The sequence below is a fragment of the Camelus dromedarius genome, chromosome 5 (assembly GCF_036321535.1).
Source record: "Camelus dromedarius isolate mCamDro1 chromosome 5, mCamDro1.pat, whole genome shotgun sequence".
In the NCBI taxonomy this organism is placed as follows: domain Eukaryota; kingdom Metazoa; phylum Chordata; class Mammalia; order Artiodactyla; family Camelidae; genus Camelus; species Camelus dromedarius.
Window position 1 is genome coordinate 39,657,837 of NC_087440.1, and position 27,718 is coordinate 39,685,554.

A 27,718-nucleotide genomic window follows, 5' to 3' on the forward strand; every position below is an offset into this window, starting at 1 on the left:
ACCATAACCAGCTTCATCGTGAAAAGAACTATTTATTTCCACTCTGTTTTGACAACAGTCTCTAACCGCCTCGCTAACCCGTATTCTTTGCATGCCAGTCAAAAGACTTGAGACTGAAACTAAATCAATTTTGTATTATTTTTATTTAAAGTAACTTTACCAAGAACATCCCCGGAGCTTGTCCTCAGTTGATCAAATATAAAAGTACCTGACATGTCCAAACCCCTATTTTATACAAACTGCTGACCTAGCGTGGCATTTCCCATCATTGCTTCCTAAAACACAGGAAATTTCAAGACTGAACGGCCAAAAGAAATGAACAGGACCCAGCCCTGAAAAAAACCTGAGTTGTTTAAAGAAGAAAAACAAAATCATGTCTGAATGGATAATTCATGATTCAGACCGCCCAGCATTTAATTGGTATTAACTACTAAAGATCTATTTAATGCACTTAGGAAAGACTTTTTATTTCCATGAAATTGGATCTTTGGCTCAAAATTTAATCTCCTGCCGAGGACTCTGCACTATGTAAGTGACGTAACACCGAGGTAGGCTCTTAACATTTCATTGCCAGGAATATGAAGGAAATTTATCTGATTATTTGCCAAATAATGTTTCTTCATTAGGGCTAAGTCCTCCCCTAAGTGGGCTGTCAAAAGAGAGGAACAAAAAGCAGTCACTATTAGTTGTATTTTCCAGAACTCCAATGCAGCCACGACAAAAATCAGTGCATTAAAAACTGATTTGATGTAGTTTATTAGGTTATAGGACCTTTGTCTGGAAGGAATAAGCAAGACCTATGAGGTCTGATCATCTGGCAAGACTAGAATGAAAGATACAAGACACACTAGTGGAATGATATGATGTTCTAAAGAAATATCATCTTTATCATTCTCACGACATTAGTAATCATGGACAAAACTTAGTTACGATTTTACAGAATATAAAATTACTAATAGATAATCTTCTTTCTTTCTCTCTTGTCGAAGTTTTTCAAAATTGTTCCAAAGGAGGAATGTAGTCTGTCCTGTCTGAAGCTAGTCCTACTACGTTACTCCCACAGTCTCCGGACATGGAAGGGCAGCACCCCTTGTTCAACCTTCAGATTCACATTAGTCTATGACCCTTTCAAACAGGTAAACAAATACGAATGGACACTATGACCAAAGCTTTCTAAAACTCTTAGCCTAAATTTATGTCAACAATGAGAAAGACACGTGTACAAAAATTCTAGCAAGCCCTTCCTGCCCAAGATGGAAGAAATCAATCAAACCACTGAAACGCCAAGGCAGGAGAGTGAGTTTATTCAGCCAGTATTTACTGAGCCCATACTATGTGCCAGGCACTATTTTAGGTGCTGAGAATACATTCCATTGATGAAAAACATACAAAAATCCCTGTCTCCATTGTGCTTACATTCTACAGGAAGGATATAAGACAACATAATAAATAAGAAAGTTATATAGTAAGTTAGAAGGTGATGAGTTCTATAGAAAAAAAAATAACATAGAGCAGTCGTGAGAATGAAGACAAGCCTTATTTGGAAATTTTTCAACAGACACACCAAAAAATATGCTTCTTTCTTGGAAAGTCTGTGAATCTGTAAGTGACAAAATACTTCTGGCCCCTTAATGTTCATGGGATTTTCAAGCAAGAAATTACAGGGATTTTAAAAATATGAAAATGGAACTGAAAACTAGGAAGAGTAACTTTCATAGAATTGGAGCTCAGTACAGGGTTCTTGAGGCAGTGGAATCTGCGCTTACCACGGTTCTAGCAAATTCCAGGATTGTGGCCACAGTGCCAACCACAGTGGATCTGGAGAGTCAAGTCTGTCGAAAAAGGGCTACTGGGGACAGAAAATGTGGAAGAACCCAGGCAGCTTTTCAGGATTTTTTGTTTTATTTCCATTTCCTTTTTAAAATACAGTACCCAATTTTTGTTGTTGTTGTTATTTTCTTATTTTCTTAAAGAAGATGGGTGAGCTCAGTAAAAATGAAAACTGAAAAAATAGGAATGGCCACATTTCCAACTCCATCTCCAAACTCAAATTATTCAAGACGCACCGGCGCATCGTGCATAGGTAGACCGGGTCTTTTGACACCAGTATCAGAGGTGGTTGGTTCTAAACTACCAGGAAGATTTTTTTCCTCTTCTGCTTTAAATTCAAATTTCATTTCAACAAAGCAACAAAGCAATGAGTGTCTAGTTTCTGCCTCAGAGGACTTAGGTTCTCCAAGTAAGAAACGAACATAGGAAATAAATGGTGCTGCCATCTTTCATCAGAAAATCGTATTTTCAGCAAAATGGGAAAGAGGCAGAAAGTCCAGGCTGCAGGACCAGGAAAAAGGAGTGTCCACCCACAGGATACTTACAAATGGATGACTGCACGTATAAAAGGGCTAAGCAGCCCTTTCTAGAGGTAATAGTGTCATTAGGTTGTAATAATTCTCCAGAAACCCGGCAGCCCTGGATTAAGAACATCTTGAAATTATTCCCATGACACAAATTTCCGTTTCCTGCTGTTAAGGCTGCAGTGATACCTCTCTGTGGCATCTGCCACCATTTTATTTCTTTGCAAACCTCCTCCTTTCGAATCAGGAAGTGTACATAAAGTGCAAGTAAGATGCATTCCCTTGCCCCGCGCTTCCAGGATCTTGCTTTGACAGCCAGGATTACCAAATCTATCAATTAGACTGCTGGCCAGCTAGGTCATCTGCAGGTATTTCTGGAGTTAGCAAATGAGTTCATTTGGCAAAAAGAGTGTCTGAAGGTGGATGCAGTCTTGGCAAGAAAACACAAAGTACCATACGCAAGACAGGGGTGTGAATGATGCAAGCAGTAAGGGGGGGTTCTTGTCACCAAGTCGCTGAAGAAGAAGCCTTCTTTGGATCTCAACTCTTAAAGAGAATTCAGGAACTGTTACTAAAATGAACGAGGCCAGCGGATTTCAGAGCAAGGTCAGTCCTCAGTGAGGGCAGGTTCAGTTTTCCCTGGTTTGGGGACAGAAAAGAAAGTGAAGAGGGTAAGGAGCCAGATCTGATGAGTTTAATGTCACAAATGTCACCCCCAGGGCCTCCAATAAATACTTGTCATCTTACAGATCAAAGTTAAGCACAGCGCCTCCTGACAGGGCTTTGGCAAAATGTGTTTTCTTTGGTGTTTGCTGGGTATACAGTCCAGATGGGTCATGGGTTAGGCAATGTTACATACGTCTTTACTGTAGGGTTTCTTAGACTAATTTTTCTTGATTATTATGCCCGTGAGCACTGTGATTCTTCAAGGGAGGGATACAGGATGTAACATTTCCCTCACATGAGGGGCCAGGAATTTACCTTCTCGCAAACTCACTTGTGTTTCAATGCAACATATTTTAGGCAATGCTGCCTTGCGATACCGCTTGGAGGGGACAGGAATGGCATTAAGTTATATTCAGTTTATATTACATGAGCCCACTTTTTATACTGAGAGTCACAGTCCTGTACCAATATAATAAAGGAACCATGATAGGTTGGTTTTCACTGTATTTCCTTTGTATTGTGCCAAAATCATAGGCAAAAATTTAATGTTATGTTTGATGGACAAACATTAATGATAAAAAGTGAACTATTTCCCATCTATTATAAACTGTCACACAAGCTGAGGGCATTCACAGGGGATGGCCTTCCTTTTATAGAGCTAAGGCCAGGGTTCCAGAATTTAAGCTGGTCAAAATGTCGATACGGGTGAAGCTAAGCCACAGCTGAGACTAAACAGAGTGTATTAGAATATATAAAAAGGTCTTAAATAAAAGTCAAGAACTAACATGATCAAAAAGTCACAGAAAATTATCGAACACATACTAGTTAAATTCCTGAATTTCTTTTTGGCTTCTGCCCTTTCTTCAGCATCAAAGTACCAAACAGTCATGGCGTATCTGTGAAAGATAAACTGATATTAGAAAAGAGACCTTAAAATACTCCCAGAAAATACAAAACACTTCACTATAAATTTCACATCACTGTCATTTGTAAAGCCAACATTAAAACTTTTTCCTATTACCAGAAGTCCACCCCAATTTTAATTTAAAATAAACTTCTCTGGTTGCAAGTCTATTTAAATTTAATAAAACACGTGAGGAATTCCAAGTATGCGCCAGGCATTATCCTGGGCGATGGGAATTCAAATGGTCGTGTGAATACATCAGCCTCTTTCTCAAGGAACTCCATCTGGCTCCAGCAGGGGAGAAAGGCGATTTAACAAATGCTCTAACAGGGCAGGATGAGCTACATGAAAAGGACTCGAAGGGAGTCATTCTGCTAAAGACTGAGGGACCTGAGTTGGTGGAGAGCATGCAGAGAGGAAGAGGCGACATCCGAGTGAAGCTTTGGAGAATAACTTAGCAAAAGACAGGCCATTCAAAGCTCTTGGCTTTTTCCCTTTAGCTGTGGACCCTGAGGCAAAGAGGAAATGGAATACTGCTTGCCCTCAAGCTCTCTACTGCACCCCGTTCATTTGCTTTATCCCATCTGCGGGATAGGCTGTAACGGGAGTCACTTCTTGCATGACTTTTCCAAAAGTTTCATTTTCTAATTATTATTAGCTACTGGAATTTCTATAACACTTGATTTTTTTCCAAGGGCTTCCCGTCAACATTTGCTAATGTTTCCCCTGTGACTCTGGTCATGGAGGAACTGGGGAATAATAAAGGAATTCTTCTCAAATGAGCGTCCAATGACTTACCCCATTAAACAAGCCACAAGCAGGCTTTGAGGGTAGAATTAGTTACCCGCTCACCTAGGGCACATCCCAATCTGACATTTCATATGCAACTCTGTACCGGGCTCAGATCTGTGATTTCTGGAGGGGGGACACGTAGACCTTAAGCACTTTACATCTGTGATTTTAATTTAATTATGCTTGTTAAGGTTTGGTCATTATCCTTCTACCCAAACTCTCTCCTCCCTGACCCCAACTGCTATTCCCAATTCCACCTGCACCCCACAGAGCTCCAATACTACCTAGTTTACAGCTTTGGCCATAAAATAAAGGCAAATGAGAAGCAGAATCAGAAATTAAGATTATATCAAGAGTTTCTAGGTTGGGGGGAGCTCAGTGATAGAGAGAGTGTGTGATTAGCAAGCACACAGTCCTCGGTTCAACCCCCAGTACTCCCATTAAATAAATAAAAAAAGAAACTTAATCCCTGCCCCCACCAATTGAAAAAAAAGTTTCTAGATTAATATTAAACAACATTAAGTTGTTCAGTTGCTCTAAAAATCTTCCCATGCATGGTCTTAAAAAAAGTTTTAAAAATCCAATTGTTGGGACATGATGGATACAAGCGAGCCCAAACTAATTTTAAGCTAAGGAAAGGGTAAAAAGGAAGAAGTCTGAACAAATTTCTCTTTCTTTTCTCAAGGTTCTTTCTTTGCTTGCAACTAGCATCTCATAAACTCATCCAGAGTTAACTAGACAGAATTCCTGCTATGTGACAAGCCAACAATCTCTAGAGGTAGTTCAACATTAGGTTTTTTTAAGGAGGGGGCGGAGAAATAAGGAGAGAAGAGAAAAACACTCTGAGGAATTTGGAATCCAAGATGCTCACCTACACGGATAACGGATTTGTTAACAGTTCAGACTAGTGTTAGGTTTTGTGTACTAAAGAATCCAAAGTTTCTCCTTTAATTTTTATTGACTTCAAACAGGTTTGCTATCACCTTTGAGGGGTGGTTGGTCCCTCATATGCATACATCACAAGTTTAGAGAAGTCTCTGGGAACTGGGGTTTGTACAGGAAGTTTCTCAAAAGGAACTGTGGCCCCGGCTGTTACCTGGTCGCATAGGAAGGCTGGACTTCATGGGGGTTCCTGCGGTCTGACCAGAAGAACAAGAGTCTGTCAAAAATGGGCTCCACATCCGCTATGAACGACTTCCCTTCTGGAAATATCCGCAGGACCCCGCCATGTAGCTGAGGGCCGCAAAGAAGGCAGATTATTTCCTGGCCTCGCACACAGTTAAGTAACAATGATATTTCAGCCAAGCCATCTTCCACCCCTGACTCCAAGCATATACTACTCCCCGATTTTTACCTCACACTTTGTACAAAATTTTATTTCAGACTTGGCTAGACGTATCTCCTTATTCACCTCGTACCAAATGAAGTCTTCCCACTCCCACAATAACAAGGCCCATGGATACAAAAATGGAGTCCTGGGAGGTCAAATCATGCCAAATTGCCAGTATTTGACTGTTTTGACCTACACCCCTCCTGCAGAAATTCCATGTGGCTCAGTCTAATATTAACAGCTCACAACCTCCCCTTCAATTAGAATTTACAGCTTTCTTTTGAACTCCCCTGGCTCCTTTGTGACCTCATCAGTTGGAAGTTACATGCTCTTTTTTCTGAACTCATAGACTCTGTATCTTTTATGACATGTATCACTCTCTTCCTTGAATTACCTTATTTTTTTATATGTACACCCAATCTGTACTACTAGAATAACCATATCAAGGCCTTACCCATCCATGATTCCCCTCAGTGCAATGCCTGGCACCCGCAGGCACTCAAATATTTGCTAAATGATTTACACTTTGTGATTTATTGTTATTTATCTGACTTTACTCCCTTCCTATGATGCCACCTTTCAAGATTTTCGAGGACAACTAAGGGATATATTCCAATCATGTTACCCAAATAGGGAGCAGACACAAGCCTTGTCGCTGATTCATTGGTTTCCCAGGTTTAGTTTTTCTGACCTCAGATAAAATATTTTTGCTTTATGACAGCCAGTATCTGCCCTAATGAAAAGGAAATGGAGATGCAGAAGGTTCAAAAGCCAAATAAGCTTAAAAAGTTCTCCAACTTCTCAGACTTCTAAATCATCCTTAACTTTCCAAAATCACACAAATTCCAGACAAATGTTTGTAAGCGTGGAACCAGACTTCATATCTCTGCCCATACGTTCAAAAATACAAAAATAAGCCACAAAGCCTTTGGCATTCACAAACCACAGTAAACTATGGCAAGAGGCCACTAATGAGACGTTACTCTGAGAAAGGGACTTTGTGGGAAACCTCGCTTGAGGATGGTTTTATATCCTACGGTTCTATTTTTGTGAAATTCTCTCAATGTTGCTGCTGGCAGGGAAAAGTATATATCTTATTCTGCACTGAGAGTCATATCAGCTCTGGATTAGACTAGAAAAAAACTGAATCCCCATTTCTAAATAAAAAAATACCTTCTCTTCACCAACTATCCCTCCCAGAACCTAATAATGACCCCACCTACCCTCTCATCAAATTAACTTTCTATTATTTTCATCTCATCAACTTCAGTACTAATACCATAGGAGGGAAAAAGGAAAATATGCAATAGAAAAGAGTCATGAATGGGAATTATGAACTCCAAACTCCCCTCTAAGTCATCTGAATTTTTTCCCTGTAGTTTCTAACCGCCCACTCTTCTCCCATTACTCCAAGTACCTTGGCATCCCAATTCTTGTTCAGGTAGTAGATGCAGGTGATGCAGCGGCCGTCACCATTGGGGTTGTCTACGTGTCGAACGTAACCTGTTCCATTTCCTGGGTAGCAAGCCACCATCGCCTGTGGAGAAATCCCAAGGAAGCTGGTTAATGAAGCTGAGACAGGCTTCTCCCACCGGGGACCAGCTGAGTAAGGGAGCCTCTCTCGGGTGCTGTGTGACACAGGTGGCCACTGGCTTCTTAGGTACATGCACAGTGTATACATTTGGACTCTTCAGCATATGGGGTTAACAGCCAAGTCACACCTTACGGCTCAGCCCAGTGGAAGGCAGTTCAACAGCACTCCCACAGCCCTAGGACATCTTAGACAGTATTGATACTGGCATTAGGACGCCTGGCCTTTCTGCAATCCTTCTTTTTGAAAAAGCAGGTTCTGGCATCCCACTCTAGACCCACAAAATCAACATCATTAGGTTTGGAGTTAAGGGACTACGCCTTATTAAAAACAAGTGCCCCTCAGTCACTGAATCACTTACTGTCTTTAATCAATGGCTAAAGATACCTGCATTTACAAAGAGACAGGAACCAATCACGAAGAAGAAAAAGGTTAGCCTTGCTCAAAAAAAAAAAAAAAAAAAATGCTTAGGACAGAAAGGAAAGGTCAATTGGAAGCTGTGCCCCAAGCTGTTCACACAGACAACAGTCAGATCCAGTTCTAGAAAAAGCCAGAGACACATCTTAATGTTTTTTATGCTTATCTTCTTCCTACTGACAATTATCAAATCAGGTGATAACCTGAAGTTCTCTTTGTTTGCCCAAGCACTACCTGTATTGACCAGCTGGAGAAATAAAGCAGAAAGCCATACTAAAAATCCTACTGAAAATTACTATTAGGGAATTACTATGAAGAGGGTAACAAACCTCTAATTGTTTCCTGGAAAATTTATAGCAAGGGATAGGAAAAAAAATAGGCAAAGTGTAAAAAGCCAGTTCTTTTCACAGAACACTGCCTTATTTCTAAAATATCTTTATAAGGATGAGACACATGCAGGGAAGATATTGGCAACATAAGATGTGAGAAGGGATATTTTTTCCTATTTTGTTTGCTGATATATTCTTAGTGCCTAGAACAGTTCCTGACACACGGAAGGTATCTGTTTAAATTTGATAAATAAATGTATGATTAGCAAATGGCTCTTTCCTCTAAAGAATAAGTTTACTTTCTACCTAGCTCAGTAGAGATTTCTGTCATTTCCAAAGCATATCTTCAAACGTATATGTAGCAGGAGGGAGGGTATAGCTCAGTGGTAGAGTGTGTGGTTAGCATGCACGAGGTCCTGGGTTCAATCCCCAGTACCTCCATTAAAATAAATAAATGAACATAATTACCTCCGCCTCTTCTCTCCTCAAAAGAAACATATATGTAGCAATCCAGTTCACATTTTCCCTCATAAATGGCAAGGTTGTTTCACTGGTAAAATAATCAGTCAGGTAGAGCCCAAACTAATGCACAGCTTCAATGCCATGGGTGCCAAGTCACTCCCAGTGGTGGCATGACGACATGAACCGGGCATGTAATCTAAAGGCTTCACATGCATTGCATAGAACAAAAGTACAGCTGAATGGTAACTTGGCTTTACAATGATCTTAGGCTTAAATCACCATGTCTCTCAAACTGTATATCCCCATGCAGCTAGCAATCTCCATAACCTGCCCTTGCACATCTAATATGTCAATGCAATGTCATCTTAGAGCTGAAGTTAGGCTGTTAGCTTGAACGTCCTTCAGAGGTGGACTTCTGAGGCTACTGCAATCAAGATTTAACAAATGACGGTACCACCAAGCAAAGGCTAGCTTGGGGAAAGGTGACTGGCAGCAGACAGAAATGTTGAGCCTAGCTGGGGAAGAAGAGATAAATGAAGTCACCTGTAATGACTAGGGAATTACCCATCCCTGGAAGCAGCTCTTAGGATTATAAGAGCCACCACTGAGCCAATAATGAAAGTCACTTAAGCCACAAACAATTATAGGCTGGATTCCCTACCATCTCAGCCTCTCCCTCCTATAAAGCCCTGAAAAGAAGAAAAAAGCACTCTATCAAGGCTACATAATCTTATAGTCTTAAACAGTTCTACTCTTAGGAAAAGGTCAGTGGTCTGGATGTCTGCCATCTAATTCACTCTGCAACTAATCATGTGATCCTGCTTGGTTTCTTTTCTGTAAAGAAGGGCTTGGGTTCCCTGGCCTCTGACGGTCCAAGATCTAAGACTCTATCTAAGCATTAGCCCCAGAAGAAACTTCAGAGGTCTTCAGGGCATTAGGAAGTGTTTATCTGCCTCAGGACTCAGCTTAGATTCAATACTGAAAAAAAGATACAAACTCACAAAAGTACATTCTTTATGAACTGCTACATCTATAAAACACACACATAGAGGAGGAGCTAGCACATTCCAAGGGACTTATTATTAGGACAAAACTCCTAAGTGTCAGCAAAGTCTCTGATTGCTTAAGGGAGAGAAACAGAGAGAACTCTTCTGGCCAGAGTGAATCTTCGCCCTCTCTCCTGGTTCCTGAAACCAGAGCATCAAGTTCCAGACAATGGAGGGAAATTGCTGTGGGCCTCAGTGGGCCAGTCGAAACTACTTAGGCCAATTTTGTCAGTGCTTTCTGGACAAGAGCCACAGGAGATAGGCCTTGACTTGGGCATATTCCCAATATTTGTTGGTCTTTGACACAGCCTAAAACAAGGAGGCTAAGGACGCACTGAGAAGCAAGGCTGATTTCAATAACAAGTCACACGTCTCTGTGCCAAATCATGCACGGGGCAGAAACAAACTCCGGAAACCGATCAGTTCAATGGAGCTGCCATCCAAACCTCATCAAGCCCAGGAAGGGATTTAGTGTATAAAGGAGGAGAGTGCTTCAGAACAATAAGAACAGAGCCAGGGTACTTCAATTATGTGACAAACAGGCCAAGCAGTAGTACTGACACCCATCAGGAGGAAGTCTTGTTTATTGCAGACTTATTTGCCAAAACTTCCTGACTGGATTTGTATCTGAAATTTATACAAGTTTAATAACGTGTTAGTATGACCTGCAAGAGCACACACAATTTAGTCCCATAGTCCTATTCTTGGATGTGCAGATAAATCCACATATCCCTTTATGCATTTATCATTTCTTTCTCTGACCCCACCATGGACCACCCCTCACCATCTCCAGATGCCTCTCCATGGCTCTGCAGCAAAAGCAGATGAGTGGAGAGGTGAACCCCTCCCAGGCTCAGAGACTGGCTCAAGACCAGAGATATGTACTCTGGATACCTAGGCGGCCATGGACAGGCAGAAAATGTGTAAGGATTCTTCGAATACGTACACAGACTTACAGAACTTTAACAGCCAAACTCAAGTAACAAAATCTGCTCCTCAAATGCCTCAGGTGGAAAAGAAAACAATGTTTCTGTTAAGAGTTACTATTGAGTTGGCTTCATAAGCAACCGTATCTCACCAATCACAAATTTAAAGTTGAAAAAGGAAAGTCCAGAATTCCCATCCCTGTGCCTCAATATAACACTCTTCATCGAAACCAACCACAGCTTGACCACACATATAAACCACTTCAAAAAACTGGCACCAGCGACCTCCACTGTCCATCCAGCAACGATGGTCCTTTTAGACCCGCAGTTGGGAAAGGGGTACATCTGGCTCATCCCAGCCTCCACTCAGAATCTTTACTTCTCTAATAACAATCAACAACATAGATTTTCACAGGAACATATGAGCGATGGCTCATGACTTCAGAGTCAGACTCACCAGTGTGACTTGTTCTTAAACAAGTTAGAGTGGCATTTTACACAAATTTTAACTCAGCAAATTAAGACAGTAATCAAGTCTCATTTTATTGGCAAAATCCACAATCAATATGAATCCATTTTTAAAAATTTGTCAAGAATAGCATAACTTCAAAGCTACCAGGCTGAGTGACCTTGAAACTGGTACTTTGATCCACTGCCAAATGCTAGACCCCTCTCATTGCTAAGCAGAAATACCAGCCAATCCTGGTAAGGATTTATTTTGAATTGTGAATGGTCCCTAGCAGAGGATAAGCTGAATAAAATGCAACCTAAATACAGAATAACTGGTACTTAACCTCTTCACATCTCAGTTTTCTCATCTGTAAAATAAGGTGTATGAGGATTGAAGGGGATAATCCATGCGAAATGCTTAGCACAAGGCCTGGCACACACTAAATGCTGCCTAACGTTAGCTGTTTTTAAAGTTGGTGATGTACATGCTGGTCTTCCCCTCAATAGGGCTTCGGAATGTCTTCCCCGTCAGGGATCCAGTTCTACCTAAGAGCTTTGTAAATTCAAATCCAGGACTGGCAAACTCAAACAGCCTTTGGCAATTGCAAGTAACATAAATAATTGAAGTCAATCAGGGATGTACATGGTCAGAAGTCTGGAGTATGTACTGTGCTGCCTACAACAAGGGAATTTGCTATCCTTTGTGATGAGGGGCCAGTGTTACAAAATCTTCAGATTTTAGGAGAGTACCTAAACCACAACTGTATGATAAACTCTCCTGAATATTTTTTAATCCCAATTTTTAAATCAGCCCCCGCCCCCCAACACACACACAAAAACACACCAGGCTGTATTTTGAGATCACTGTCTGAGGTTCTCCTAAGGAGATCAATTCACTCTGTGATACTTCCCGAGCTACAAGCAGGCACCTTCCCCACCTCTCTTTACCAGGCTCAGCTGCACCCTTCATCCTTCAGTGCCATCCACAGTGCACGGGCCTCTGCCAAACTGCCCTCCCCTCAAGTCCCTCCCCCCACGTCTGCTCTGGAGATCGCAATGGGGACCCAGGATTCTTCCTCTCTTCACCGTTAAGACACTAACTACATAGAAAATTAGATGTGTCAGGACCTGAGAAGAAATACACAAGACCACGAGGCACCTTGTTTAGCATGGGAAAACAGCCAAGCAAGTCACCAGAGTAGAGAATATAACAGCTGAAAATTTCTGGCCAGAAATGAGTCTGACTTATATTACCTAAATCACTGAAATTAAATTCCTACAGTACAATATTCACAAGGTATCTTTATAACATAATTGCAACGACACAAAGCTTTCGCCAAGAGTTTCAAGAAAATGTCACTAAACAAAATTCGCATTGCTGCCAGCCCCTTACAGAAAAATAAGCTACCTCTCAATGTGATGATGAATAGCTCATAAGCATAAAAAGTGCTTTAGAATATTCTAACTTCTTCTAGGAGGGGGAGGGTATGGCTCAGTGGTAGAGCACGGGCTTAGTATGCATTAGATCCTGTGTTCAATCCCTAGTACCTCCCTTAAAATAAATAAATAAATGAACCCAATCCTCCCTCCCAAAAAACCCACCAAAAAACCGAAACTCCATCTAGGTTGGCATAAAGAAATTAGTTGGCGATAACATAGGCACTTTAGAGAAAAAAGCAGAAAATGTTGCACACCATCACTAGTTATCTTGGCATATCTTGCTTGTTATCTAACTTGTTAGTTAAGAGCAAGTCTAGTTACTTCCTTCCTACTAGTGCCCTAGTTAAAGACTGATGTAACAAAATGAAGGAGAACTGGGAAATATGCTTTTGGTTTGTAACTACATGCGTGTCCAGCTACCAGGTTCCCAAAGTTTCAGCATGTGACTGTACAATTCGGACAGTCAACATCCATCAGGTAAGTAATCCTCTCAACAAACCCCAAGTTAGTCACTAAAATATCCCTTCGATTCTGTTTCTACACTGAGAACTACTTCTGCCTTCCTTGTTTGCCCTAAATCCACACTAAAAATTCCTCTCCCTGAACCCAGGTACCCAGAACTCTGCTACATTTAACCTTATCTCCAATTTAGAACCATACCCATTAGGCCCCCATACCCGAATTCTGTTACAAAGCTTCAGTAATTCTGAAAATGAAAAATCAAAGTTATCAGCAACTTTCAGTTGCTCTGCTGAAGTGGGCCTGCAGGCTCCTGCAGGTCAGGCAAGAGCACAGAGCCTAGAAGGGCAGGGCATTTACCATACTCATTTGAAACCCTATCCTCAGGCAGGCCTCTTCATCAGTGGTCCCTCTTTACTATGAACTTAGTCCTAGCTTTGGGGTCATTTAACCAACCATCAACAACTACCAAGACTCTGGAACCGTATACTCAGTTCTCTTAGCTCAGTGATAATAGCTCCTTGAGATTCTTACATTAAAGAGCTGGGCTCCCACCCCACCCTGAGAAAAGCGCGCACACACACAGACACTCAGAAGCCTGCAGATTACAGACGGCTCTGGGCCTGCAGCCTCTAACTGTACTAGATCTAGATTCTATTCCAGGGGATCCTGCACTTTGTGCATGAACTTGAGTGAATCACCCTGAACTTGAGTGACTGCCTCACCCTTCCCCAGAAGCCACTGAAACTCTCACAAGCCAAGAATTTAAGAGACTATTGTCATTCCTTTCTGAATTGTGCTTAATTCCTCTCCTTGGAGGGGATTCAAGCCCTGCAATTAAGCACAGTAAACAGGCCCGGGAACATCGTCTCGCAGCAATACAGGCTGGGTTTGGGAAGGCGGCCCTTCCCGCGGAGGCCTGGCTCCAGGCCAGCGGGGTGACGGCTGAGTGACAGGGCTACGTGCGCTGCGTGAGGGTGGCAGCCAGCCCACACCCGAGCACAGCCCGGCAGCCTGCAGAGGGAACCAGTACAGGAGAGCCCTCCCCCATCACCCCCCCACGCCCCCGCCCCCGCCCCCCACCCCTGCCACGCCCCAGAGCAAAGTTCTCAGTAAGGACTTCGTTGCAATCATGAAATCTGCAAAAGTCTGCCAGGGCCTGAGTTAAGGAATACCTTTTACCAAATCGTAACAGTTGCCATTTCTTGAAGACCCATGCAGCCAGGTGGCACTTCTGGGTGGTGCTTTACACACATTTTCTCACTTCCAGGTTAAGGCATCTGGCATGAGTCACACTGCCCACAAATTTTCAGAAAGTCATAACCCTGGAAGTTATCATATGGACCAAGAAGTTATCTTATTCCTATGGAAAAACAAATTCATGAGTAATCCTTAAGGCAATATGGGGGTAGGGACTCGCAACATTTAACTTCCTTTGATGTGAGAAACAGCCTTGTCAGAAAAACACAACTTTACAAGGAGCTCTCGAAAGGCTCTGGGTGGAAGGGAGAAAAGAACGTTTGTGACTGCAGGATGGTCAGAGTTGTAACTACGGTGGTCTTTAAATTCTCATCTGGAATGGATCCTAAAATACTTGAGGGAATTCGTGATACGTTAAATACAATTGGTAAGACAAGATTGTACTAATGCATAATATGCAAAAATATATAGTTCCAGTCAAAACAGATCAAGAAAAATGCCTGAAACCATGTTCTCAAGAGAAATCAGGAAATGCTTGACGTGTAATTCCCAGTGAATTTTAAGAATCTTAACTTGGGACACTGTAACTGTGTTGGAAAAAGTTAAGTTAAAGAACTTTCTAGGAAACCAGATCTTACATTCACATTTGGATTTCTGCGCTTGCAAAACTCTATCTGCTAAACAAAAGAAATGACACCCAGCTAGTCAGAACTAGAACTCACGAAACTCAGGAGGCACATTTATTTACTGAACAAACATTTGTACGTGCCTGGTGCTATCCTATGTGTTTCACAATATTCATTCATTCAATATTCATAACAGCCCCATGAGACAGGAACAATTATCATCTCCATTTTACAGATGAGGAAACGGAGGCACAGGAGTGAGATAACTTGCCTCTCCAAATTCAGTTAGTTCAGCTGCAGAGAGTAAAGCCTTAATGATCAGGGCATGCTTTACCAGCATAGCTTATCTAATGTCTAACATTAACCAAGTCACTTTCTTTTTGAGAGAACTAAGATCTTCAGATCTACTTGAAGTATTGGACTCTCTCTTACCCTTTCCATAACGATAGAAAATCATAAAATGCAAAAAAAATTATGAAAAATGAGTGTGCTTGGTATTAAGTGTGAAACAAAGCTCCAAGGCAGTGGGGTGAGGTGGGGTCAGGGTGGGGGAGTTACATTTCACCAAAAGCCAAGAGCAAAGGAAGATGACTCAATTCCACAGCAGAACACTTGTCCAAGTTGTCTTTGACGGTTATTCCCCCTGCAGGACAAGCTCAATCCCACTCTAACCTCTGTAGCCCCATATCTGCATTGGATGCAACTGGTCAACGATCAGCCCGTGTTTTATCCCCAGGCTGCTCTTTCCCGACCGGTGTCTGTGGAAGAAAATCAGCCTCTCCAGGACCTTTCCTTTTAGCTCAGGTCAACGCCAGCCAAGGTTTTCAGGCTTTTCCAAAGTCAGGAGGCAAATGATCAAATAAGAAAAAACTTTAAAGGAAATACAAAAGTGTACTTCCCTTGGGAAGACGAGGAGCGGCACCTGGTAAACTCAAAGGCCTCCCAGGGAGGAGGCAAATTTTCCTTCCTCAGGTGCAATGCTTATGCAGGAGACATCTTTACTACTACCACGTTAATTAGAGTTCACTGGGTACAGAGCTTTCTAAAATCACTTTAATTAGAATATACTGGACACAGACCAAACAGACTAGCTTACAGGAGGTGTGAGATGCAGAAGACCTCTCAGACAGCTGGGAAGTAAAAGGCTCTTCTGAGAGAAACATCTAAACTCTTCTGAGGAGCAGCAAGGGGACTAGAAACAAAGGAGTGTCTGGCTTGAGTCTGGGGGCACCGATTACTAAGCAAGTTGTCCCATGTCCCTCCAAGATGGGGCCCCAAGATAAGCCCCATTTTACAAATGAAGACACTGAGAGAGACAAAATCTAACATATGGGGCATTACAGAACTAAGTGTGGACTTTCCACCACTAAATACTGCTTCTAAAATATCACGGGAAAGTTGTTCACTGAAAACAGGTGCAGCTATTTCCAGAGTGACTATGAATGATTATTTCCAGAGTGACCGTAAGTGAAATTGTCTTCCTCCAACTCCAAGATAACACAACAAAGGATGCTCAGATGATTCTCGTGGCTTACTGAATACAGACTGAAACCCTTAACTGGGATATCAAAGCTGCCCATGCAGAAGTAGGAAAAGGCAAGTGGCAGCTACTCTCTGACCTCTGCCTAGTCACACCTTTGATTTCAGTCCAGTTGGGTTCATCTGTCAACTTTCCTTCCCAGAGTCCCACACCTCAGCCCTCTGGGTCCTCCCTCAGGCGTTGGAACCACCTTAGACTTCTGTGTGGTGTTCAGTCAGAGCATAATAGATGCACAATACAGAGAGAATCATCGGCTCACAAGGCACTCTTTTCCACTTTGTGTTCCTCCAAAATCAATACAGTTCTTTTTCATTCTCCCTGGTGCCTTCAGCTCACACTCCTTGCTGGGCTGTAGGATACAGGTAGGTCAGTGATGCTCCTCAGACATCAACAAAGATTTGTTCCCTCCATTTGACACAGCAGGAGAGAATCATTTCCAAAGTCTGCTCCAATTCTAGAAAATTAAACTTTATTGGTAGAAATTATAGAAAAATTGTGTGTTGTGTGTACTTAACATGTTAATGTTTTTCTCAGAAATTTCCCAAATGAACCAAAACACTTGCATTTTTGTTTTCACAATGAATAAGCTCAGATCTGATCAACTGAACACTGATTTTCTCACTAAGGGAGAAACTGTGGGACGATCTAGCACCATCCCTATTTAGCCTCCTCGTTTCAATTTTACTCAGTGGTTCTCAAATTTTGGCAAGTATGAGAATTGCCTGCAGGACTTGTAAGTTTCTGATTCACAAGGTTTGGGGAGAAGTGCAAGAATATGCATCTTCCACAAGTTTCCAGGTGATGCTGATGTGACTGGCCCAACGACCACACTTTGAGACTCCATGGCTATTTGGTGGCAAAACCAAGAGTTTCAATGCCTTCCCCTAAATGGTAATAGGTAAAGGGGAATTAGAACTAGTCAGCTGCACTAGTTAATTTGGGGAAGAGGAAGTGGTAGGTAGAAGAGCAAGGAAGTGAGAGGAATTCCTGTAGGGCAGTTTCTGGCACCAGCTTTGATTCCTGAAGCTGGCAGGAAACATTCCAACTGCAACTGTGTAACACTGCGGAGGATTACTGCCATGTCAGCGCCGGGGTGTGACTCTTGGTAGAGTCAGCTCTCTTCTTCTGGAGTCCAGTCAGAGGCACTGAAAGCACCTATTTGCTCTATCAGATGAAATTTTAGTCTCAATTTTCATTTAGTTCCTTATAATCCCAGAGGTAGATTATTTATTATTGTACCCATGTTATAGATGAGGAAAGTGAAGCACAGAGAACTGACACGCCCAAGATCACAGTGCAATGAAATGTCTATCCCAGTGCTAAGTAGAAGGCACTGATTAAGTAAAAATGCAAACATGAAAATCAACCTCGTTCCTAAAGAAGTGGAAATTGAGGTCCTGAGATGCTGCCTGCCAGGGGCTGAGCAAGGACCAGAAGCCAGGGTTCCAGCCTTGCAGTGCTGGCTTCTCTGAGATCTGTAAGTAAGATCTGCCAGGATCCAAGTGTGACTTGGTACTTTCTAGGGCCGAGCACAGAATTTCAAAACTGAGGGATTTATTTACAAAGCCAAAGTTCCTCCTTTGAGATGGTCTCTCATAGCCTGTTAATGTAATAAAGTAGCTAAATCCTTTAGCATCAAATTAGGGATCAAGTTGTAAAAGCTTTCTTTCCTTTTTTTTTTTTTCCCGCCTAACAAAATATTTATAGCTTTTTTGACACCCTGACATCTTTAAAATCGACATTCCTTTTAAAGATGAATTTAAGTCAACAGTACAGGACTGTTAGAGGCACTAAAAGTATATATCAAGCTTAATAGTCTCTGTCTTCAAAGAATTTATAAGCAAATGGGGGGCAGGGTGAGCAGCCAAAGAAATGTCCCGGGGCGGCCTGGGCTGAGCCACCCACAGTGCTCCAGGGAGCAGAAAGGAACTACATGGAGAAGGCACTAAAATGGATTTTGAGGAGAAGACAATGGGGAAGCTGAGTTTGCCAGGCAAATCAGTTTCTAGCACTTCAGGGATTTGGAGGGAAGGAAGGTGGTCAGTGGGAGATTAACTGTAGAAAGGTCAGATAGGGTCAGACGTGGAAAGCCATAAATGGCACATGGAGTTCACAGCATGTACAGTGGACAATGGGGAGAGAGCACAGTGGATCTGGTGGATTTTTAAAGCACGGAGACTGTGTGATTAGCACTGGGTTTTATTTTACTTACAATCTGACAGAAGCACAAAAATGGATTACAGGAAGAACAGGAACCAAAAGCAGGTAGGTGATTTATGGTTCAAGTATCTTGAAAATACTTCCTTCCTTCCTCAAGGATTTCTACTATGAAAGAGAAACACAATTTAGTTAAAAAAAAAAAAAAGAAAAAACTTGAGGTTCCACAGTGAACCTAAAAAAACCCCTCAAAAGCCAAAACACACAAAACAGCCAAATTTTGACCAACAACAGTGCATGTTCCTGCCTGAAACTTCAATATTTAAAAGTTTAGTTTATTTACTCCAATCAAATTAACCTGCAAAACAGTATATATAGGAAAGAAGACATTGGGGAAAAAAAAAAGACAGCAACTCACCACCAACGTTGTGTGGGGTATGGAGATTTCTGAGTAATAGTCCCTCAGGTCTGACTAGACAGATGAGAAGAAGTGGGAGGGGACATGGAGGGAGGGGCACAGACAGAATCAGTTTTAGGTGTCTGGAGAAAACAGAGCAAGCTCCCAAAAGTATTCAGACCCTTTATAACTATACATCTCCGAACAATGCTCAAAAATTAGAGTACTATCCTGAATACTGCAAAACAACTTCAGATTCCCCTAACAGAACCAAAAACAGATGTCGCTGACACCTGGGACTGAGTTTTTCAATTTGTCTTCTCCCCACTGGCAAATAATGAAGACTACTATCATATTCTTTGAATCTTTGTATTTATTTTTATAGCATAATATTTTGGCTTCATTTTGGAAGGAGAAATAATAGTTAATATGAGATAGGCACATTCACTCCAGAACTTGAGAAACATTGATCATTGCATCTCCTAAAGAATCAAAAATTGGTTTGACTGAAAAGAGAACTACCATATGACCCAGCAATTCCACTCCTAGGTATGTACGAAAAAAACAAAAAACACTAATTCAAAAAGATACATGCACCCCAATAGTCACAGCAGCATTATTTACAATCACCAAGGCACGGAAGCAACCCAAGTGTCCATCAGCAGATCCATGGATAAAGAAAATGTGGTGTATATATACTGCTCAGCCATAAAAAGAATGAAATTTTGCAATTCGCAGCGACATGGATGGACTTGGAGGGCATTATGCTAAGTGCAGTAAGTCAGCAAGAGAAAGACAAAAAATGTATGATATCAGTTTTATCTGGATTCTAAAAAATACAACATAGGAACAACAGGAAAAAAACGTTTAGAAGCAGACTCACAGATGTAGAGAACAAATTAGTGGTTACCAGTGGAGGCGGGGTAGGGAGCAATATAGGAGTGGGAGAACGGGAGGTACAAACTACTGGGTGTAAGATAGGCTCAAAGATGTAATGTACAACACCGGGAATATAGCCATTTTTGTAGTAACTGTAAATGGAAAATCACCTTTAAAAATTGTATAAGAATAAAAAATTAAAATTAAAAAAAATTGGTTTGACTTAAGGAGGTATTAACATTGTAATGAACACGAAGGACACTCGGTGCGTAGGTATCAAATGAATCCAACACAAGATCTGAAAGCCTGCATTATACAACTGCAAACCCATGCATCTGTAAGGCTGGGAATGGGTTGGGGCAGGGGATGAAAACAACACTCAGTCACTCCCAGCTCACCAAAAACAAGAATATAGACTCACCCACAAATCAATATCAAAAGAAGATACAGAATTAAGGTAAGAGCCCTACTGGATTAAGATTGAAATCATCAAGGGAAATGGGATACAAATTCTATGTAGGATGAACCAAGCTAACTAATCTTGCTTGGCAAACAGACTCAGAGCTCTGAACCTGAGCCAAATCAACGGCTCCTGGCAATCTGCCAAAGCCGAATTCCTCAGTCTGGCATCATAAAATGATTTGTCTGTTGAATTTACAATTCCAGTGTCTCTGGATTCAGCTACCCACTGGGCACTCCTGGCAGCTGCCCAGCAGAATACATCTGAACTATCATTACTGTCAGAACATGTGCATTTGACAAACACTAGAGAAAAAGGACACCCATTTCTTAGAGCAACATTAGTTAACAGCCACAAAATGCTGCTACAAAGGAATTATCAAGTCTGTAGCTATAACAATGAATGAAGCATTAGTAACCTTCTCCATAGTGCTAACCTGCGAGCTGCCCCTTGGTGGTCAGGAAACACAGGTCAAACTGTCATTGGATTTACCCGAGGCCACAAAGGTGAGTCAAGAGCGGAGGTCGTGCCAAACTCAGCAAATATGGCCCACAGGCGAGGTGCCCTCTGAGCTTTATCCTTAAGTGCCAGGATGCTTGGAGATGTTTCTAAGATAAGTTCTGCTCATTATGGGTTAAACTCCATCCCCAACTTTTGGCACATCAGAGGTGTCTCCCATACACGGTGCGTCTTAAGAATGGAGTTGTAATGTGCAAGGCTGCTTGTTGTTTACACAATCTGAAAAATTTCTAGCCAGAGCCGGGAACTGGGGAAGAATTTACAAATTTTGCTTGAGCTGAGTAAGGTCAGAAAGAGAAATAATTCCCAACACCCGGAAGTCGAATGCACGGATAGGCTACATAATTCCACCTCAGGATGCTTACCAATTTTAAGTCAGAATTGTATTTAAAAATTATAAATCACTGGCCATCTGAAGTTTAATGCTTATTTTCTACATATAAAATTCTGAAAACAGTGAACAGATTCTAACTTCTTCAAAAAAAGAGCCAGATGGACAAATGAGATAAACAACTGTTTTAAGATTGTCGTGGTAAATTAAAGAACATGATTGATTTTAACAGGTTACATCCTAGCCCTAGTTTTCTTGAGTTAAAAATATTTAATAAAGTAGAGCAACTCTTTTTTCCTTAAAAAAAAGAAAATCCCAAATAAAACACTGATGCAACTGATTTAAACTACCAACCCTGTCTCCCAGTCTACCTGACAGATGAAGAACCCCAGCCAGGGTAGCTCCTCTCTATTAAAGAATCTTTGCTGAGGCCCAAGACCTACCCAAGGGCCTATGCAAAACCTCATCTCTCCAAATATAAAAATTACCTAACTGCTGAATGAGGAGGAATTGGACAAAAGTGATTTCTGATACTTCTCCAGCTCTAAAAACCTCTATTATTAAAATCCTTATAATTTTGGTCACTTATTTTGGTCACTTAATGTTAAGTAAATAGAGAAACTGGAGAAAGCCCAAAGAAGAGAAACAAAAATGACCAGTCAGTGTAAAAGTGGACTATTTATCAAGAAAAAGAGAAAGCAAAGTTGATGACTATTTCATACCACTCAACTTCCAGCCTATTTCTTTAAGTGCTGTTATAATCACTTTACACCTCCTTTATCCCACCCATGTACAGGTCTACCGCAGTGTAAGACATGTGAATGAATAAATTAAATTGATACCCCCTGATTTCCCGCTTCACTGCAAGCAGACAGAGTTACGGTGGAGCGGCCAGTGGCCCAAAATTGAGCAAGAGAAATTATAAACACACATACATACCTTCTTTCCTTTGTTCCCAAGCATCATTCAACAAAACAGACCAAAAACACTCTGAAAACTCACCTAATGGAGACACGTGCTTCTCTGTCTCTGAGGCTGTATTCCGTAAATTATTTCCTTGGATATATTTCCTTTCTCCAAGAGTTAAGTTACTTTTAAATACAAAACCTTTCATAAGAGTCCTCACATCCTTATAGCAGGATGTTCCAGTGCTTCAAACTCAGTGCCTCCTCCTCCTAAAATACGTCATTCACAGATAAATTTTTAAGATTTTAATTGCAGAGACACCATTTATGATGTCTAGTCTTCAAATCCTGTGCTCTGAGAACTACACCTCCCATGGGCCTTGGCAATCGTATTTGTGATATATGCCCCCCCTTGGGTGGTTACCCCCACCCAAGGCTTATAGGTCCCCTGAGCCATGGCGAGACCATCATACTTTCCCCCAGGGAATGAAAACAGGGATTCTAGAACGTTAATCAAGTCTCTGTTGAACTCAAACTGAGGCTGAGATGGGCCACTGTGGGGCAGCCATCCTGAGCCTGGTGCACGGAAAGGCAGCAAGAGTGGGAAGACATAAAGAGGACAAGCAGAGAAGCACAGGTGGAGGCCACAGAGCACCAGAGAAAGGACTGACACACCAGCTGTCCTGGATGTTAAGGACTCACTGGTTCCTAGCTCACGGCTCCAGTCTTCTGGGAACCCCAACCGCATTTCCGACACTTGAGTCCTGAGAGAGATCCTGATCTTCGAAATGCATTATCCCAGGTTTGCTCAAAGTAGTTGGCAACCATGATAGATTCCACCAAGTAAGGAATATTCCTGACATCACAGGAGGAGGGGCCCAAACTGTTACTGCTCTAACAGCAAAGGCACAGACCCACCACTTTGTAACACACTGTCTGTTACCCAGACTTACTGCTGTTTCATCATTTCTTTGTGTTGCTTCCAGGGGAGGACTGACCTGTTGATTCACAGAACCAGCCCATAACCCCATCAGCCAGAGCTGCTCCAGGGGGGATCCTAACCACCAACCTGGTTAACAAACATTCTTTCTGCGAATAACACTAGAAAAACACTAGCACAGCACTCCATTTTCTTCTTCAAATGTTCTTAACCGATCCACTTCAAGGTTTAGGTTTTGTCTTTTGTCTTTTTTAAGCTTGAGAATTAATCAAGTGTGAATTAGAGGATCCTTCAATTCAAAAGTATATGTGAATGTAAGCTCTCGGAGGCAGGGGTTCTGCCTGTCCACCTTTGTGTTCCCACTCCCTGCACAGCACCCCGCAGTGAGTGAACATCTGCTGAATCAATGAAAGGAGGGCAAGGAGGAGCCTGACAGTCCAGAACACAAACTCTGGGGTCAGGCAGAGCTGGGTTAGAATCCCAAATCTCCCCTTAAACCATTTATGAAGGCTCTGAATTCTGCTAAGAATTTCATGTACGTTATCTTATTTCATGCTCCTTCCCCACAAAAGCTTTAAGGTATGATCTCTCATTTTACACTTAGGGAAAACTTAGAAACTCACCTATAGCCACGAGGTTAGGAACCCCAAGTCTAAGCCCCAATCCCTACGACAGACGGCATTTACTGCTTACTTTATGAAAATGATTTAATCACTCAATTTGCCGAAGATTACGGTTCTGAAGACTAAGTCAGACAGATAGTGTCTGAAAAAGTGCTTAGCACAGTGCCAGACAGAGCAACTCGCTCATTAAAAGGTAGTTATTATTAGAGTTACTAACCAGTGAGTCCACAGTGAAATGCTTCAAGCAGGACTTTGAGTTCTGTAAATTACACGTTCTCTGGAAAAAAGCCATTTCCAAGATCCAGGCAGCCAAAGCAAAAGGAGCAAATGATGGCCAATATTTATCTTGGATATGGTCTAAATTCTCCAAAAGGGAGTAAGATAAGAAAGCTTTTGATAGCCTGAAAGCAATGATCAGGCTTGAAGTTAGGGGGCACCATACAGCTGTATATCATAGAAACGACTTCCCCAGAGAGTCTTCAGCACCCTTGGATTTTTCTCCAACAAAGCAGAGGTAGATAAACTCTGCTCAGTAACAACTTCTGTGGCAGGGAGGGGAACCCTTCAATATTTCTTTCTATATGTTTCCACAATTTCAGCTTTAGGCCCAGTATATATTCCTATTTTATTTCCAATGCCTCTACTATTGTTTCATTGAGATAAAGGGCATGATTGCATTACCCAATGACCTTTAAAAGTTCAGGGGAAAAAGTGATTAGAATTTAAGCACTGATAAGCAGAGCACCAAGAAATTATAAAGTACCTAAAAAACAACTGGTCTAAAATATGTAAACGTATATACTGGCAATTGTTTAAAATGGGTGATGGGAACTCATTATACTAGCCACTCTACATTTATATATGTTTGAAAATTTCCATAATAAGTTACAAATAAATTTTTAAAATAAAGGTACAACTTCTGCCTTTTAAAAGTTTAGTTTTTACTGAAACCTGCTTGAAGGATGCAGCAGTAAACTGGGTCCGTATCACTCCTCTGGGAAGCAGCACAGAGTAAGGCACTCAGTTGAGGGAAGAGAAGTAAATAAGGTTAAACTAAGGAGGAACTAACATAAGTCATTTAGACATGTAATATGTTTCTACAATGTTTTAATAATGAACTTCAAGTAAGAGACCCAGGGCCAGAAGACATTACGAAGGATTATACTTAAAAAAGAGACTTCTTCATTTAGAAAAAATTTGTTTGAGTGTAAGAATTGTTTGCTCAAGCTTGGTTTATTTACATTTGGTTCTAGATGGCCAGAGAATATCCTAGTCTAGAGGTGATTTTTCTAAAGGGCAGAAATAAAAAGCTTTGTGCAAACGGCGAAAAGGAAAGCTGGAAATTAAGATATGGGCACATGCTTCTTAAGCGGACAAAAGATGAATTTTCTCCTTCCAGTTCAGTCATTTTCTGAAAGGGTTAACTGAAAAGTTATTTGTTCTACCCAGAAGCTAAACCATAATTGAAGGATCCTATCTGGAGATCTTTTTTTTCCCCTTTCCCAGATGTATATAGTGCTTTTCATTCAATTTGTGGAGTTAAATTCTAGCCTAAAACCCTACCACTGTCCATTAAGTCAAAGCTAAAACAACAAAAAACCAAAAAACCTAACTTTCAAGTATGTTTATGATCTCTTTCTATCACTTAATTGTGATCTCCCTCAGAGCAGATTATGTTCCTAGAATGCTGGGGGCAAAATTCCTAACACCTAAATTCAAAAGAAACTTTAAAAAACTGATCAGAAGCCATTTGTGTTCAAGGTTGAAGGTACAGGCATCTCTACAATACTGAGGCTAGCATTCCCCTTCCCCCCAACCCCAAAGTCGTGGTCATTTAGTACAAAAACAAAACTAATCAAGACAAAAATGGCTTTCTACTCCATTACCAAAATGATGGAACAAGAGTCAAGAAGCACTTTACCATTAATCTTCTACAGAATCCAGCTAACTGAATTTTCCCCTAATCAAAATAAAATTTAGGAAGCAGCATTTTCTGTTAAGATTTTCTTTACTTGCATCCTATTAATAAGAATGTTTTCAGATATTCTAACCATGTCCTCCTAGTTGAAAGGTATACAGCAATCTATTTCTCCTCTACTCCACTCGTCCAACCCAACCCCTTCATTTCTACACATTTCCAGCAGTCAACTCTTGCCCTTTGTTAAGAGTGTTCCTCTCAGCTTATGGGACAAATGAGACGACAGTGGTGTGTTTTATCACAGGATCAATCTTATATTGAGAAATACATATAGTGCTATAGAATGGTATGCAGGTGGATTTTCACCTTCCTTCTCATGGTAGTATGTCTTGCCTCACTGTGTTAAAAGTTTTCTACAGTCCTGAGTGCCCCTTGCCCAGTCCACAATAAAAGAGGTACAGCTCACTCTCAGAACTGCCCTGGAAAACTGGCTGGATCATCATTTATACAAAAGACTGAGTAGCTGGACTACCCCAACGTAATATACATGCACCAGTATCATGGTACTCCATGTTCCCATATTTCTGCCAATCTACCTGTAAATGTTTCCAAGATAAATGACCACCCAGGGAGTGACTTCTGGCTATGGGAACAAAAACATGGTTTCTTTCCAGAGGTGCCTGACTACACTCTCCTGATCACTTAACTAGTTGTTCTGAGTGGATTTCCCCAGCAATTGGTAGTTAGGAAAGGTTAGTGGTGGCTGGGGCTCAGCACCAGGAGAGAATTTTCACATAAGTAGATGATCTAATAATGTCCTAGGTGCAACAAGCCAAGGGCAGCTCTCAAAAGCTAAGGAGAGCTTTACTCTTTCACAGGTCAAGCTTCCCATGCTTGCCAAACTCCACAAACCAAATGCCTCACTGTGAAATCACAACTGTCTCTAGAAGTCCTTAAGAGTGCTTTTGTTGGAATCCCCTCTCAACACAATGAAGGGCTGAAGGGCAAGATTAAGTGATTTTAAAGTAGACATTTAAGATCATGCGTTCATGTGTGTCTCGACCATACATTATGCTTCTAAAAACCTGTCCAAACGTGGCGGGGGGTGAGAAGGGTGGGGACCAGGCGGACTTCTTGTTTCATGGTTAAAAACTAAAGTTCAATTGCAGCCCTGCCAAGGCGAAAGACAACCGACTGCGCACGTCCCCGGTCCCCACGGGCTGCTGCAGCGGCGGGGCGCCCGCGTGCGTCCTACCTTGGACCTTTCTTTGACGTAGTATTTGCCCAGCCGGCTCCCGCAGTACAGGACCAGTCGGTCGATGAGGGACAGGAGAAAGCTGATAGCCTCGCAGCCTTCCTCGTTGCCCCCGATCCACGTGATCTGGTCGCCCCGCAGGTGCCGCTTGGAGACGCCGGCGCGGGGCCCCGCCAGCTGGCCGTCCCGCAAGGCCCCATTGCAGTGCAGCTGCTTGACGCGCTCCAGGACGCAGTCGCCCACCACCTCGCCCAGGAAGTTGTCCAGGTAGCAGAAGCCGACCTCGTGCAGACAGGGCACGATGTACTCCAGGGCGATTTTCTCCAGATCCAGCCTCATGATGTGTCCCAGGGGCATCTCGCCCGCAGAGCCGAGCTCGGGGACCCCCAGTGTGCACCCGGAGAGGGAGCGACCTGCGCGCGCGCTCAGCCGAGGAGCGCGGAACTTGGCCCGGGGTTCAGCTACCTGCGGCGGCCACGGTCCCCGAGCCACCGCGGCGCCAGGGAGAGGGGAAAGTTGCTCGCAACTCTGGGGAGGAGGGGATCCCGTTCAGGGGCCAGCGGGAGTTGTGCGGGGCTCCACGACTCAACGCCGGACTGCCCCAGCGAGGAGTGAGGGGGCCCCTTTTGGAGATGCCGAGCCGCCCTTGGTGCGGCGGCGGCCCCAGGCGGGGAGAGGATGAGGTCCAGCCTCTGAGCCGGCCGACTCGACGCGTCACCGGCCCCGCCCAGGCCCCGCCCCGGGACCGCCCCCGGGACAGCCCTTCCACCCGGCCTGTCAGCCCTCCGGGTTTGCCCCACTC

General features: G+C 42.3%; 1 protein-coding gene across 1 annotated transcript; it reads right to left on the reverse strand.

Moving 5' to 3' along the window:
* Positions 1-1,282: 1,282 nt before the first annotated feature.
* Positions 1,283-27,599, reverse strand: EGLN3 (egl-9 family hypoxia inducible factor 3). Its single transcript, XM_010986147.3, has 5 exons — positions 26,917-27,599; positions 7,464-7,583; positions 5,813-5,949; positions 3,843-3,916; positions 1,283-2,993 (listed from the first exon to the last, which is right to left on the reverse strand). Exons 1-5 carry the CDS (start codon positions 27,271-27,273, stop codon positions 2,962-2,964), a joined length of 720 nt encoding a protein of 239 aa, XP_010984449.1. The 5' UTR covers positions 27,274-27,599; the 3' UTR covers positions 1,283-2,961.
* Between the last annotated feature and the right edge of the window lie 119 nt (positions 27,600-27,718).

Bases quoted from the DNA above. Each gene is read 5' to 3' on its own strand.
- EGLN3 (XM_010986147.3), bottom strand. From the start codon at position 27,273: ATGCCCCTGGGACACATCATGAGGCTGGATCTGGAGAAAATCGCCCTG. The intron at 5,950-7,463 runs GTACTTGGAGTA...TGCGGCCCTCAG, and splicing joins ACAAGAATTGGGATGCCAAG to CTACATGGCGGGGTCCTGCG. The intron at 3,917-5,812 runs GTAACAGCCGGG...TATCTTTCACAG, and splicing joins CAGCCTTCCTATGCGACCAG to ATACGCCATGACTGTTTGGT.